Here is a 16,600-nt window from a genome sequence, read left to right as displayed (position 1 = left end):
CTGCTTAACAGAAACTTTCCTCCTTCAAGATGTCTCTGATTCCTTAATATCTCTTCCTGGTTACTCCCTCCTCCGGAACGATAGACCTGATCCTCGTCCTGGTGGTGGGGTGGCTATCTTTATCAAAAACTCTCTTCCTCACTCTCCCTGCACTGCCCTCTCTCCACCCCACCCACAGGAGTACCTCTGGCTACGGCTTCCTCTCCGCTCCCACCTTTTGTTCATATGTGTTCTGTAACGTCCTCCAAACAGTGATGACTCCATTTACATTTCTCTGTCGGACAACATGGACCAACTTCTATCAACTCATCCAAACTCTCTCTTCCTCATATGTGGCGACTTCAACTGTCATCATGCCAGCTGGCTGGGTGTGGGTTCATCTCTCACCAGCCATGGCACCTCAGCAAAGGACTTCTGCGACTCATTGGGACTGACACAATCTGTCAATTTCCCGACCCGGATCTCAGTCATTGGAGTATCTTCTCTTCTGGACTTGGTTATGACTAACTTCCCTGCAAATGTCTGCTGCTCTTCTTCTGCTCCAATCGGTTCTTCTGATCATGTGCTTGTTAAAGTGGACATCTCACTGGCCATTCTCAGAGAGCCTCCTCAGTGCCGACGAGTCTGGCATTTCACTCAGGCCGACTGGCACGGTCTGCAAGCAGCCATCAATCAACTGGACTGGTCTCCCATCTCTAATGCCTCTGACATCAATTCTTCCTGGGAATTCTTCCAAAGCAAACTGCTCTCTCTCATGCACAGATTTATCCCATCTCGTCTTCAGTTGTCTTACCCTTCCTCCCGTCCATGGTACACTGAATCTTGTGGTGAGGCAGTTGCCCTGAAACAACTTGCCTTTGCGTCTTGGAAGGCAAATCCAACTGAAGGCAATCTCAGTTCCTTCCACCAAGCTCGAAACAAGTGTGTTTCTACCCTCAGGAGTGCCAGGAAGGACTATCTCTCCACACTCAAGATTGAACTCTCAAACCTGTCTCCTTCCTCCAAATCCTGGTGGCGTCTGGTCAAATCCGTTTCTGGTGTTTGTTCCCCCATCCATCCCCTCCGTTACCTCAAATGGCTACACAGTTGACACCGCACGTGACAAAGCCGAATGCCTCAACTCTGTGTTTGCCTCAAAATCTTGTGTCCCAAACCCATCTCTCTCTGTTCCCAGCTTTCCCAGTCGAACCCAACTGCTCCTTGACTCTGTGTCCTTCTCTCCTGACAAGGTGGAGAAGTTTTTATCAAACCTCGACTCTGATTCTGCAACTGGACCAGATGGCATCAGCCCTCGGGTCCTAAAATCCTGCTCTGCCGCTCTATCTCACCCTCTCTCTGTTCTTTTCACCCTCTCTTTTGCTCAAGGTCATCTGCCAGCATCTTGGAAATCAGCAAACATTACCGCTTTACACAAAAAAATCCTTGCAACAAAAATCCAACAACAAACAGATCCTTGCAACTACAGACCAATCAGCCTGCTCCCAATTATCAGCCAAGTCATGGAATCCATCATTGCTTCAGATATCAAATCCTTCCTCTTCTCCAATGGCTTGATCTCTGATCATCAATTTGGATTCAGACCAGGTCATTCTACTCTGGACATGTTGCTTCTGCTGTCTCAAAAATGGATGGAGGTCCTCAATGCCAAACAGGAAATCAGAGCTGTCTCACTTGACATATCACGTGCCTTCGATACGGTCTGGCACCCAGCTCTGCTCACCAAACTCACCTCCTATGGTATTCAAGGAAATCTCCACTCATGGCTTGCAGATTTCCTCTCTGGTCGTAGGCAACGTGTGGCCCTGAATGGATTTCTCTCATCTTCCCTTCCTGTTCTGGCTGGAGTTCCCCAAGGTAGTGTTCTGGGCCCTGTGCTATTTCTGGTCTTCATCAATGATCTCTCCGACTCTCTGGAAAATCCTCTCTATCTCTTTGCTGATGACTCCACTATCGGCCGCTCCATTCCTCATCCCTCAGATCGGCAGTCTGCAGCCTCCTCACTCTCTGCAGACCTGGACAAAATCACAGACTGGTCAAACAAGTGGAACATGTCTTTCAATCCTGACAAATCTCACACTCTTACAATGTCTCTCCGAAAGGACCGACTGGACAACCCTCCCATCTACTTTCTCAACAATCCTCTCCAAGAAGTTCTGTCACTCAAGCTTTTGGGTCTCACTATCTGCCATGATCTTTCTTGGGAAAACCACATTTCCAAGCTGGCCTCCAAAGCCAGTCGCCGACTGGGCATCCTCCGTCGTGCGAAGTCCTTCCTTGGCACACCTGAGCTCCTCACCACATACAAGGCTTTCATCCGCAGCTCAATGGAATACTGTTCCCCCCTCTGGGCTGGTGCTCCTGCCTCACACCTTGCTCGGCTTCACGCTGTTGAGGCCAAAGCTTTCAGAATCATTGGAATCTCCTGCGATGTAGTCAACTCCGAGGGCCTTTCACTCACTCACCGCAGGCAGGTTGGTGGTCTTTCTGTCTTCTACCGACTCCTCTCTGGCCTTGCTCCCCCTGCTCTCTCTGTGCTCTGTCCCCCCAATATTCCTTCAGGTCGCACAAGATCTGCCTGCAACCCTCTTATGGTTAAACTGCCAAAGTCTAGGCTCTCTGCTCACCTTCACTCTTTCATTCCCCTTTTCTCCCGCCTCTGGAACAAACTCCCCCACTCCCTTCAATCCCACTCCTCCCTCCAGGTCTTTAAAACAGCTGTTCACCACCATCTCTTATCTTCCCCCATCGAAAACCTTAATCTTTTCTACCCCCGGTAATTCACCCCAGAGTCCTTGCAGTGTTCATATGTATTATTCCTCTCCCACCTCCCCCTAAGTCCTCCCGATGTCCCTGCTCTCAAATGTTGTGTTTGTGTCCTTCCCCCTCTCTCCCCATCTTGTCTGCCGCTCCCCTTGTTTTTTGTGTTTTGTGTGTCGTTTTGTCTTTTTGTGTGATTAATGTTAGCTCTTTCACGAGCCTCGATCTTGTATACAAAAAAAAAAAAAAAAAAAATTAATTTGATTAATTCCTTTGCAAAAAGTTAGATTTTGGATGAAGCAGTGGTGGTTTAGGTATGATATTAGCCAATTGTTGAAGAAATTCATTATTTTGCGATTATTATTTATTTTAATTAATCAATCAATTAGTGTACACAGCTGCCTCACAATTTTGTCTCCATGCGCTGTACAGTGGCATTGCCAATGTTTAATTTGCAAATTAAAGCGTGAAATTAATTTACATTTTTGTAGGCTGGATAATATACCCCATTTTTTTTTGTGTGTTTTTTTTTGTATACTGAATCGAGGCTCGTGAAAGAGCTAACATTTATTTCACAAACAAATCAACCAGACAAACAAAATATACAAAAAGAGGGAGCGGAAGACGAGATGGGGAGAGAAGGGGAAGCACACAACCACAACATTTGAGAGCAGGGAGAAGTGTGGGAGGGAGAGGGCTTGGGGGCAGGAGGCGTGGGAAGGGAAGGGGGGCGGGGAGAGGGGGAGAGGTATAAAACACAAGGGGGCCGAAATTAGCGGGGGTAGAAAAGATCAAGGTTTTGGATGGGGGAGGATAAGAGATGGTGGTGAACAGCTGTTTTAAAGACCTGGAGGGTGGAGTGGGATTGAAGAGAGTGGGGGAGTTTGTTCCAGAGGCGGGAGAAAAGAGGAATGAAGGAGTGAAGGTGAGCAGAAAGTCTTGATTTTGGCAGTTTAACCATAAGAGGGTTGCAGGCAGATCTTGTGCGACCTGTAGGAATATTTGGGGGACAGAGCCCAGAGAGGGCTGGGGGGGGCAAGGCCAGAGAGGAGTCGGTAGAAGACGGAAAGACCACCAACCTGCCTGCGGTGAGTGAGTGAAAGGCCCTTGGAGTTAGCTTCATCGCGGGAGATTCCAATGATTCTGAACGCTTTGGTTTCAACAGCGTGAAGACGGGCTAGGTGTGAGGCAGGAGCACCAGACCAGAGGGGAGAGCAATATTCCATAGAGCTGCGGATGAAAGCCTTGTATGTGGTGAGGAGCTCAGGTGTGCCAAGGAAGGACTTCGCACGACGGAGGATGCCCAGTCGGCGACTGGCTTTGGAGGCCAGATTTGAAATGTGGTTTTCCCAGGAAAGATCATGGCAAATAGTGAGACCCAAAAGCTTGAGTGACAGAACTTCTTGGAGAGGATTATTCAGAAAGTGGATGGGAGGGTTTTCCAGTCGGTCTTTTCGGAGAGACATCGTAAGAGTGTGAGATTTATCAGGATTGAAAGACATGTTCCATTTGTTTGCCCAGTCTGTGATTTTGTCCAGGTCTGCAGAGAGTGAGGAGGCTGCAGACTGCCGATCTGAGGGATGAGGAATGGAGCGACAGAGAGTAGAGTCGTCAGCAAAGAGATAGAGAGGATTTTCAAGAGAGTCAGAGAGATCATTGATGAAGACCAGAAAAAGCACAGGGCCCAGAACACTACCTTGGGGAACTCCAGCCTGAACAGGGAGAGGAGATGAGAGAAACCCATTCAGGGCCACACGTTGACTACGACCAGAGAGGAAGTCCGCCAGCCATGCGTGGAGATTTCCATGGATACCAAAGGAGGAGAGTTTGGTGAGCAGAGCAGGGTGCCAGACCGTATCGAAGGCACGTGAAATGTCAAGGGAGACAGCTCTAATTTCCTGTTTGGCATTGAGGACCTCCATCCATTGTTGAGAAAGCAGAAGCAGCATGTCCAGAGTAGAGTGACCAGGTCTGAAACCAAATTGATGATCAGAGATCAAGCCATTGGAGAAGAGGAAAGATTTCATTTCTGAAGCAATGATGGATTCCATGACTTTGCTGATAATTGGGAGAAGGCTGATTGGTCTGTAGTTGGTGGGATCTGTTTTTGCACCTTTTTTGTGCAAAGCGGTGATGTTGGCTGATTTCCAAGCAGATGGCAGATGACCTTGAGCAAAAGAGAGGGTGAAGAGAACAGAAAGAGGGAGTGAAAGAGCGGAAGAACATGATTTTAGGACCCGTGGGCTGATGCCGTCAGGACCAGTTGCAGAATCAGAGTCGAGGGTTGACAGAAACTTTTCCACCTTGTCAGGAGGAAAGGACACAGAGTCTAGGAGCAGCTGGGTACGATTGGGTATGGTGGGTACAGAGAGGGATGGGTTTGGGACACAAGATTTAGAGGCAAACACAGAGTTGAGGCATTCAGCTTTTTCACGTGCGGAGTCAGCCGTTAAGCCGTTTGAGGTGAGGGAGGGGATGGAGGGGGAACAAACACCAGAAACAGATTTGACCAGACGCCACCAGGATTTGGAAGAGGGAGACAGATAAGAGAGTTCGGTCTTGAGAACGGTGAGATATTGTTTCCTGGCTCTCCTGAGGGTGGACACACACTTGTTTCGGGCTTTGTGAAAGGAAATGAGATTTCCTTCCGTTGGATTTGCTTTCCAGGAGACGAAAGCAAGTTGTTTCAGGGCAACAGCCTCACCACAAGATTCCGTGTACCATGGACGGGAGGAAGGGTATGACAACTGAAGACGAGATGGGATAAATCTGTGCATGAGAGAGAGCAATTTACTTTGAAAGAATTCCCAGGATGAGTTGATGTCAGAGGCGGTAGAGATGGGAGACCAGTCCAGATGATTGATGGCTGCTTGAAGACCATGCCAGTTGGCCTGAGTGAAATGCCAGACTCGTCGCCGCTGAGGAGGCTCTCTGAGAATGGTCAGAGAGATGTCCACTTTGACAAGCACATGATCAGATGAGCCGATTGGAGCAGAAGAAGAGCAGCAGACATTTTCAGGGAAGTTTGTCATAACCAAATCCAGAAGAGAAGATGCTCCGTTGACTGAGATCCGGGTCGGGAAATTGACAGATTGTGTCAGTCCCAGTGAGTCGCAGAAGTCCTTTGCTGAAGAGCCATGGCTGGTGAGAGGGGTACCCACACCCAGCCAACTGGCATGGTGACAATTGAAATCACCACATATGAGGAAGAGAGAGTTGGGATGGGTAGATAGAAGTTGGTCCATATTATCAGACAGCGAGATGTAGATGGAGTCATCGCTGTTTGGTGGACGGTACAACACACATATGAACAAAAGGTGGGAGTGAAGGGGAAGCCGTAGCCAAAGGTATTCCTGGGGGTGAGGTGGAGAGAGGGCAGTGGAGGGCGAGTGAGGAAGAGAGTTTTTTTATAAAGATAGCAACCCCACCTCCAGGACGAGGCTCAGGTCTATCATACCGGAGGAGGGAGTAACCTGGGAGAGATACCAAGGCATCAGAGACATCATGAAGGAGGAAAGTTTCTGTTAAGCAGATCACATCTGGTTTGTCAGAAGCAACCTGTATGGAGAGATCAGTCAAGTTTGAGCGAAGGCCCCGGATGTTTGAGGTCCATACCATTAATGAAGAGGAAGGGGGAGCATCGGGTCCAGAACAGGGGGGTGGGGGGGGAGGGGTAGGGTAAGATGTGGAAGAGGAGGAAGAGGTAGGGAGAGCTGTTGAAGGTGTGTCAGAGATTTCAGAGATTTCAGAATAGCTTGGAGAAAGGGAAGAATGGGGCGGACAAAAGGTTTGATGGAGATTGGGTGAGGCACAGTGAGGTGTTATTTGAGGAGGGGGAAGAGCGAGGCAGAAGGTTGGGGGAGATGAAGGTGAAAGTTGGAAGGGGGAAGAAGCAGGGAGGATGCTTTGAGGAGGAGGGGTGAGAGGGGAGTCTAGGAGGGGAGGAGCGAGGGAGAGTCTCGGAGGGGAGGAGTGTGGGGGGAGTTTAGGAGGGAGGGGAGGGAAGGGGCAAGGGGGGAGATTTGAAAGGGATGGGTGATGGGGAGGATTTGGAGGGGAGGGGTGAGATTGGATTTTGAAAAGTGTACGATTCATGGGAAACGAACATTTTTTGCAAAATGAGTTTGAGACCGAGTCAAAAATACGTTTGAGGACACTGAAGGAGGGGTGGAGTTCTGGATAGTTTAGGGAATGTAGAAAGGAGGAACTGTAAGAGATGGTATTATATATATTTTTTGGAATGAATAGATTTGGTGAGCAAGACGAAAGCATCCTTTTGTAGGAAAAGAAGAAAAGGGTGTTATAATATATGAGAGAAAATAGTTGTTCAGGGGAGAGATTATACATTTCTAACCACGTGATCGCATGATCGCGAACGAAGAACGAACGAACAAATAAGAACAACAAATAAACGAATAAGACCTGGGAAGGAAATATTTTTTGGGTTTTTTTTTTTTTTTTGGAGTAGAGATATTAAACAAGGAGGTATGGGGTGAACGACTGGGACGAAACAGAGAACGAAAATAATTGCAGCGCATTCGATGAATCGCTGAGAGAAAAACAAAACCACAAGGTCGGAGACGGTACGGTAGCCTAAGCCTACGAGTACTAGGCCGCAGAATACTCGATACGCATTAACCGACGATTGTGTATACATGTACGAAAAATTAGCACCGAAAATTTTCCAAAAGATACGCTATGCTCTAGGTACATACACCGAAAGATAGATACAGTCTCGACAAAAACACAATTGAGAAAGATCACTTAGCTTCGAAAGCGCGAGCGCATGGAACAGCTTCGAAAAGACGTGACCTCACCGTGATCTCGCGAGATCGATCATCCCCTTGAAGATAAAAACACAATAAGACAATTTTTCAGCGAAACAAATGAAATCCATTTATTTATTCACGATGACAGTTATTCACCATATTCGGTTGAATTGTAGCCTTCACCTATATTTTACCAAAAGTGGCATTTAAAATGCACGCAGTCCACCTGAAGTTCATTTTACTAATGTTGCACCAAAGCCTTTTGTCTCCATTTTGGATGTAATGCTCATGAAGTATTCATCAATGTAACGCAGTAAAAAACGTAACCTCCATCCACCTTTGGTGTCGGAGGTAGTAAATTATTTTAAATTAAATATGTCATAGGTTGACTCCTTTTTACTGCTAGATTGAATGGACTAATTGGTGGAAGGAATTTTTGTTTATGGTACGGAGAAAGGTCGTGATGTTGGAACAGAAGTAGCTACAGTTGGTTGATGAAGCGCTTAGCTGAGACAGGTTTGCAAAATATTGTTATGTCGGTGGGGTAGTGATTTGTAGTCAAGTAGATTTGTGTATGTAACTTGCTCCGACTGTCGTGAAGAAGAAGAACCACCACCATGTAATAAGTAGACGACCTGTTTAGCCCGGATGTCGGATTAAGGTGTATCTTCATCCCCATTATGAGGAATGGGGCATGTTAACTGGTTATAGGGATTATGTTAATTCCCCTGTTAGTCAAAACTCTGTGATCTATCCTTTGTCCTTTATGGCACCGCACCATAGACACGAGTTAAAATTGCCATTAAACTACACTAAATAACAATAAAAACCAACCGGTTTTTTCGACCCAGGTAACAAAAAACCAATCCCATTTGGCAGGCACACATAGCTCAGGCAGGCCGAGAGCCACGCCCAGAAGGACAGTGATTGGGCAGGAGTTGACCAACGGGAAGGCCGGGGTAGGAAGGGACTCGCTCATTGGTGAAGGAAGGACGAGGGGGAAGCAGCTCACTGATTGACAAGGTTCGACCAATGACGTCAGAAGCGGACTGCATGTGGAATGGTGGAGAGCTGAGCATGCAGTGGTGGCCTGCAGGCATTGGTGGAGAGGCACAGATGACGTCAAAAGACGGCCAATAAAAGAACGCGCTGACCAACATCTTGCCCCCCTTTGGTATCGGACTTTGGTGAAAGACAGTTGAGCGCTGACGATTCTCCCCCCTGTCTTGACGTTCTGGACCTCGGTTCTGGCGGAAGTGGTTGTGGGCAGCATCGTATCCTCGTTCCCTTGTTTGTCTGACGTGAGGAGGAAGAGCCGCAGACAGAGAACTGCAGTTTTGCCAGGCAGAAGAAACGACGAGTGGATGAACACTCGGGCCTGCGCGCTTGAGGCCTGGTTCCACGCACGGACTTTAATAATAATAATAATTCATTTATTTTGTATAGCGCTTTTCATGAAGCCCAAAGGCGCTTTGACAGAGTGCAAAACATAATGCATAACAAAACATGGAAACAACAATTGCAAAAAGACAAGAATCAATCGGGAAATATTTAAAGCAAAAGGAGGGAGAAGGAGAAGTGATAGTCAGGGGTTAAATGCTGTGGGTTGAATGTTGAATGCAGTGCTGAACAGGTGGGTCTTGAGTGATGTTTTGAATGTGGTGAGTGAGGAGGAGTCTCTGATGGTGTGAGGTAGTGAGTTCCAGAGGGTGGGAGCAGCGATGGAGAAGGCCCTGTCCCCCCAGGATCTGAATTTGGTCCGGATGGGGGGGGGGGGGGGTCAGGAGGTTGGTACCAGCAGAGCGGAGGTTGCGGGTGGGAGTGTGTCTGGAGAGGAGGTCAGCCAGGTAGGATGGGGCCAGGTTATGGAGGGCTTTGTAGGTCAAGAGGAGGATTTTGTACTGGATTCTCTGGGAGATGGGGAGCCAGTGAAGCTTGTAAAGGACGGGGGTGATGTGGTCACGGGTCCGGGAATGGGTGAGTAGACGGGCAGCGGAGTTCTGAATGTATTGGAGTTTATTGGTGATTGTTGAGGGTGAACCATAGAGGAGGCTATTGCAGTAGTCCAGACGGGAGGTGATGAAGGCGTGGATGAGGGTTTCTGCAGCCGTGGAGGAGAGGGATGAGCGGAGACGGGCGATGTTTTTCAGGTGAAAGAAGGCTGTCTTTGTGATCTGTTTAGTGTATTTGTCGAAGGAGAGGGTTTGGTCAAAGATGACGCCAAGATTCCGGATGAGAGGGGAGGTGGATACTGGGATACCGTCGATGTTGAGGGCAAAGTTATGGGTGGATTTTGTGAGCGTTTTTGGGCCAATGATGATTATTTCAGATTTATCACAGTTAAGTTTGAGGAAGTTGATTTGAAGCCAGGATTTTATTTCAGAGATGCAGTTTGTCAGGATAGAGTGGGTGTCGGTGGAGACGGACTTGGTGGAGATGAAAAGCTGGATGTCATCGGCGAAGCAGTGGAATTGGAGACCATGACGGCGGATTAAGTGACCGAGGGGGGACAGGTAAAGGATGAAGAGGAGGGGGCCAAGAACTGAACCTTGGGGGACACCTTGGGGAAGGGGAGCAGTGGGGGATTTGCAGTTATTGATGGAGATGAACTGGCGTCTGTCAGAGAGGTATGATTTAATCCAAGAGAGGGCAGTGCCGGTAACGTTAAAGGTGGATTCAAGTCGGGTGAGGAGGATGGTGTGATCGATGGTGTCAAAGGCAGCGCTGAGGTCGAGGAGGACGAGAATGTTGAGGTTGCCAGCGTCAGAGGAGAGGAGAAGGTCGTTGGTGATTTTGAGGAGAGCAGTTTCAGTACTGTGGTTGGAGCGGAATCCGGATTGGAATGTTTCATACAGGTTATTGGCAGAGAGGTGATGTTTGAGTTGAGTGGCTACAGCGCGTTCCAAAACTTTCGACAGAAAGGGTAGGTTGGAAATGGGTCTGAAGTTGTTTAGGGTGTCAGGGTTTAGACCAGGTTTTTTTAGAATGGGGGTAACAGCAGCAATTTTGAGGGATGGTGGGACGATGCCTGTAGACAGGGAGGAGTTTATTGTTGCAATGATAAGTGGAGAGAGAGCAGGGAGGGAGGCCTTGACAAAGCTGGAGGGGATGGGGTCAAGAGTGCAGGTGGCAGTTTTCATTCCTATGAGGAGTTCAGAGAGGTCAGTATGGGAGACCGGGGAGAATTGAGACAGGGGAAGGCAGGATAAGGGGGGGCAGGTGGTTGGAGGGGGAGGGGGTGCGGCGGTGGTCAAGCTGTTGTAGATGTTGTCAATTTTGCGTTGGAAGAAAGAAAGGAAGCAGATGCAGTTGTCTGCTGTGAATGACTGGGTGGTGGTGTCGAGGGGGCGGAGGAGTTTGTTTATTGTCGAGAAGAGTGCTTTTGGGTTTCCGGAGCCAGAGTGGATAATTTCAGAGTAGTAGGCGGAGCGGGCGTGGGAGAGGGCATCTTTGTAGTGTTGTAGGTGGTCCTTGTAGGCTTGGGAGTGAACTGTGAGACCTGTTTTATTGCGGAGTCTTTCAAGTTGGCGAGCACGAGTTTTCATCAGGCGGAGTTCAGGGGTAAACCAGGGAGCAGAATGGGTGAAAGAAACTGTTTTGGTTTTTACAGGCGCAAGCTGGTCAAGGCAGGAGGAGAGAGTGTGGTTGTAGTAGTCAGTGAGGTCGGAAGGGGTGTGGAGGTCAATGAAGGGAGAAGTGGACATTTTTTCAGAGAGGGTGGATGAGAATGAGGTAGGTGAAAGAGCGTTTAGCTTACGGAAGTTGATAGTGCGATAATGTCTTGGTGTTGGGGTGGGGATGTTGATGGTCATAGTGATGGCTAAGTGGTCAGAGAGGGTGAGGTCGGAGCCAGAGAGATGGTGCAAAATTAATCCAGTGGAGCAGACAAGGTCCAAAATGTGACCACGGATATGCGTAGGAAAGTTGACATGTTGAGTGAGGTTAAAGCAGGTGAGTAAATCAGTGAAGTCAGTGGTTATTGTGGAGTCAGTGGAGTCCATGTGGATATTGAAATCACCAAGGAGGAGGATTGAGGGGGAGAGGAAACATAGCTGGGTCAGAAAGTAGGAGAAGTCAGACAGGAATAATGGGTGTGGTTTGGGAGGGCGGTAGACGACAGCCATGACTGACTGCGTGCGACCAGAGAGTTTAAAAGCCAGGTGTTCAAAGGATGAGGATGAGGCGATGGGGATGAGGCTGGTCCTGATGTCTTGACGGTGGATAACGGCAATTCCACCACCTCGGCCCTCCGAGCGTGGTTTATTGACGTAGGAATATCCATTGGGTGTGGTGAGGTTGAGCGTGTAGTAGTCCAGTGGTTGTTGCCAGGTTTCGGTGAGACAGAGAAAGTCCAGTTTGTTATCCAGGATGTAGTTGTTGAGGATGAGGCATTTGTTGTTGAGGGACCGGGTGTTGAACAGGGTGAGCTTGATGTTGTTTTGAACAGCGGGGATGAATTCAGGTGATTTAGCCAGGGTTCGCAGGCAGGAGGTGCGATTTTGTGCGTTGCCGTGACTAGGTGCGCTGGGACGATGAGTGGTCGTGCGCTGAGCCGACCAGAGGACGGGGATGGAGTGACCTGATTGTACATATACAAACTTACGACCGGAGCCACGGTGAATGTACCTGGGTCGTCGGAGGAGTCCATTTGATTTGATGGCAGACTGATACTTTGCGCCAAGGCATGTTCGCATGCACGGACCTCTGGACCCTTTCGCAGACCCTGACAAGATCCCATCAGTGATCGGAGCTAAGTGCACGATAAACCACACGTTTTTATTCATCCAGTTATTCTATCCCTCGTTTGTGATTTGTGTCTGGTGTGGGGACGTCCCGTTTAGGAACTTAGTTTTACCGTCGCGTTTTCTTTGTTCCAGCATTCCGTTTTAATAAACCTGTTTATTTTTATACATTTAAACCCGTTTTGTTTTAGTTATTTTCTTTGCAGGCTTTGGGACTGCCGGCGGACAACAGGTAAGCTTCATCTTCCCCTCCCCTTTCTTCCCCCGCATATATAAAATCCGTATTTGATCAACGCCTCGGAGTACGCTTGCTTTGGCTATCCTTGATCCCTGTGGTGTTCACCTGGGGAATCACACGGCAATATGCTCTGTAAAGAAGAAGAAGAAGAGGACGAGGAATACATTGTTCCCCAGATCTGGCTTCCCCAGATCTGTGTCTCGACACAATCCTGTCTCTGAGCTCTGCCGGCAGTTCCTTTGACCTCATGGTTTGGTTTTTGCTCTGATATGCATTGTCAGTTGTGAGTCCTTATATAGACAAGTGTGTGCCTTTCCAAATCATGTCCAATCAATTGAATTTCCCACAGGTGGACTCCAATCAAGGTGTAGAAACATCTCAAAGATGATCAAGAGAAATGGGAGGCACCTGAGATAAATTTCAAGTGTCATAGCAAAGGGCATGAATACTTATGCAAATGTGATATTTCAGTTCTTTCTTTTTCATAAATTTGCAAAACTTTCTAAAATCCTGTTTTCTCTTTGTCTTTATGGGGTATTGGGGTATTGAGTGTAGATTGATGAGGGAAAAAATGAATTTAAATGATTTTAGCATCAGGTTGGAACATAGCAAAATGTGAAAAAAGAGAAGCGGTCTGAATACTTTCTGAATGCACTGTATATACATATATGTATATATATATACTAGCAGAAGTACCCGGCATTGCCGGGCGGGGGAGGGGAGGGGAGGGGAACGGGGGGGAGGGGAGGGGAACGGGGGGGGAGGGGAGAAGAGTGGGAGGGGGAGGGGGAGAGGGGAGAAGAGGGGGGGATGGGGAGGGTGAGGGAGGGGGAGGGGGGAGGGGGGAGAGGGGGGAGGGGGAGGGGAAGGGGAAGGGGGGAGGGGGAGAGGGAGGGGGGAGGGGACCCGGCAGAAGTACCCGGCATTGCTGGGCGGGGGAGGGGAGGGGAGGGGAACGGGGGGGGAGGGGAGAAGGGTGGGGGAGGGGAGAAGGGTGGGGGAGGGGAGGGGGGAAAGGGAGGGGGAGGGGAGAAGGGGAGGGGGTAGGGTGGAGGAGGGGTGAGGGGGAAGGGGGAGGGGAGGGGGAGGGGGAAAGGGAGGGGGAGGGGGGAGGGGGGAGGGGGAAAATGGAGGGGGAGGGGGAAAATGGAGGGGGAGGGGGGAGGGGGAAAAGGGAGGGGAGGGGGAAAAGGGAGGGGGAGGGGGAAAAGGGAGGGGGAGGGGGGAAAAGGGAGGGGTAGGGGGAAAAGGGAGGGGGAGGGGGAAAAGGGAGGGGGAGGGGGAAAAGGGAGGGGGAGGGGGAAAAGGGAGGGGGAGGGGGAAAAGGGAGGGGGAGGGGGAAAAGGGAGGGGGAGGGGAGAAGGGGAGGGGAGAGGGGGAGGGGAGAAGGGGAGGGGTAGGGTGGAGGGGGTAGGGTGGAGGGGGAAGGGAAGGGGGGACGGAGGGGGGAGAGGGAAGGGGTGACGGAGGGGGGAGGGGGAAGGGGGAGGGAAGGGGATGGCCGTCAACAATGACGTTGCAGTTCTCATGGTCGGAGAGCAGCACAACAATCGGACATAGTCCTGCATATTCGCAACAGCACGAAGCGGTTTTGGAGACTCATCGATCCTGTGACGTCCTCCAGTACCGGCGTTGCCGGGCGGGGGAAGGGAGACCCGTACATTCCCAACCCGTACATTTGCCCTCTCGACTCAAGCTCACTCGGACAAAAGCCTTGCACAAATTACACCGTGAAGGCCCAATGGTCATGTCTATGCCACAAATCACGGGCGCACTGAATTGAAAATATATAGAACGCTCATACTCCGTGAAAAGTGAAGCCACCGTGTCGCCATCTTGGTCAGCACGACTCGACCAACTCGCTTCGCGGATCTCGTTTTGTGCGGCAAGAAACTGCTCCAATCGGTTACGGAAGGGTTGTGGAAAGACGTTTCACAGCTGTTTCAAAGACATTTAATTCATAAAAATCGATACAAAACACGATCGCATAAAAGGTGAAGTGACGGGATGGAACATCACGTGATCGCTCTGAGCGAATCAGTCTGGCGGCGGGAATGGAACATCACGTGATCGCTCTGAGCGAATCAGCGAGCTGCTCTGGAACCGGCTGAGATTAGCGGGTACTTCGCTGAAATGCGCTGAGGTAAATATGAATAAAAAATATGGATCGTCAAATATTTTGAGTTCGGCCATGTTCGTCCCACGCTCAATGGCCATGTCTATGTCAAATATCAAGCACGTAAGCCTCTCCGTTTAGGAGTCCATCGGTAACATTACACACACACACACACACACACACTGTGTTTTATAGATATATTTATTTATTTATTTATTTATTTATATATATATATATATATATATCGATGTAACAAACGACTCTGGACATCAAGTGAGAGCTTTTAGGCCAAGCTGCTAACTTGAGTAATAAGAGACATGATTGGTAACGAATTTCTTTACCAACTTCAAAATCATTAAACTAGCATTCCCTTCCATACAATTGAGTTTAAATTCACAATTGCTATGTTTTTCCATCTGAACATCCATCTTCCCATCCTCCTGCATCAATGCTAAAGTTCTCATCCACTCTTCAATACCCCCATGCCAGGTGGAACATTTGAATTCTTCCTGTATTCACCTTCCTTCATATTAATCTTTTCTGCTCATATCGCTCACCCAACAACTCCCCCAGAAGGTTCTTGTTTAGCTGGATAATTGAATCCAGAGTCTCCTCTTCCACAGAGAAGTCCAGCACACTTGGTTGTTCAAGCAAATTGCTGGGAATGTGGTTCACTCGCCCAAGCCTGAGCATGGAATTGGGAGGGGAGCCGGGAAGGAGATTCATTAGGTTTTGGCAGAAGGTAAAGGGTTAAGAAGAAGAACATTGGTTCAAGGAATAGATTTAATGCACTCACTTCATTGTGTGAACAACTGAAAATTAAATAAATAAATAAATATATTTGGAATTAATTTCTTATTAATTTGTGCTGAATGTTGTATTAAGGTCAAAGTTGAATTGTGCTCTTTGTGGTGTTTTGATGCGTGGTGGATTCACAGCCAATAGGAAAAGTGCATTCTTCATGCGTTTACTCTTCTTTGATTCCCCTCCATGATTCCTTACATCTCCTAAATCTACCAGCTCTTCCATGACCCCTCTCTCTGACAAGGTGAACATTCCTTATGAACAACCAAAAAAAAATTGATGCAAGAAGAAATGGACATTCATGAAATATTGCAGGCTGGACGTGGCAATGTATTATCAGGCCTTTGTCATAGTCACACCGTATTCACTTTTATCGATTTATTTATCTTGAGCATCCTCCATTTTGCCAAGGTCTTGCTTGGTAAATCTAAACTTCTGACAACCTACAAGGCTCACCGACATTACTGCTCACCTACATCCTTTTTCCCCTCTTTCTTTCCACTTGGACCTCCTTCCTCAATGTTTCAATCAAACCCTTCCCTCTAGGCGTTCAAGGTAGCCGTGCACCAGCATATCAGGTCATCCTCCATGCCTACCCATGATTTTTTTTAATCCTCATTAACCTTTCCCCTTCCCCTTCCCTTCCCCTTCCCCTTCCCCATCCAGTTGCAGGCTGCTCCATGTCCTTACATATTTCTGTCCTCTTCCAGTTTTTCTTACCTCTGTCACATCCACATGTTGTCCCACTGCTTCAGTGTCAGTGCATTGCTTTCAACCTTGAAAGATTGTCATCGTACCTTTCCGGAAGCTTCGACTTCGCACGCAAAAAAAATCTTCAACGTTCTCATCTTTCAAGCCAAAAACTGAAGCTTTACATCGACATTAATATCCACAAACTAAATGTTGATGAAACAGTGGGTTTTACATCCCAATCAGGTTTGCCAGCTTGCCCTTTGTCCTCCTTCCCTCCACCTGCTGATCTCACTCTTCCCCTCATTCAAGTGTCCCACTGTTGTGTCCTTCTGGCCTCCTGCCATTGTGTTTCAACCACTTTCCACGATGTTCCTTCTATTTTCTGTTTTCTTCTGTGTTCTAACTTTTCCATGAGCCTCGACTCTGCATAAAAACATCCTTTTTGGTGTCTGAATATTCGTATATGATCACGGAATTAAAT

At 48.4% G+C, this 16,600-nt stretch overlaps 1 protein-coding gene across 1 annotated transcript in view; it reads right to left on the bottom strand.

The window, feature by feature from the left end:
- Positions 1–16,600, bottom strand: part of LOC137414795 (E3 ubiquitin/ISG15 ligase TRIM25-like) — a 114,233-nt gene that overhangs the window by 72,917 nt on the left and 24,716 nt on the right. Inside the window, exon 6 of the mRNA XM_068100295.2 lies at positions 15,180–15,307. Within this exon, the coding sequence (XP_067956396.2) occupies positions 15,180–15,307 (128 nt within the window). The remainder of the gene's footprint in view (positions 1–15,179; positions 15,308–16,600) is intronic.

Source organism: Myxine glutinosa, chromosome 1 (assembly GCF_964187855.1).
Source record: "Myxine glutinosa chromosome 1, kmMyxGlut1.1, whole genome shotgun sequence".
Classification (NCBI taxonomy): Eukaryota; Metazoa; Chordata; class Myxini; order Myxiniformes; family Myxinidae; genus Myxine; species Myxine glutinosa.
This window is presented reverse-complemented; position numbering and strand designations above follow the sequence as displayed.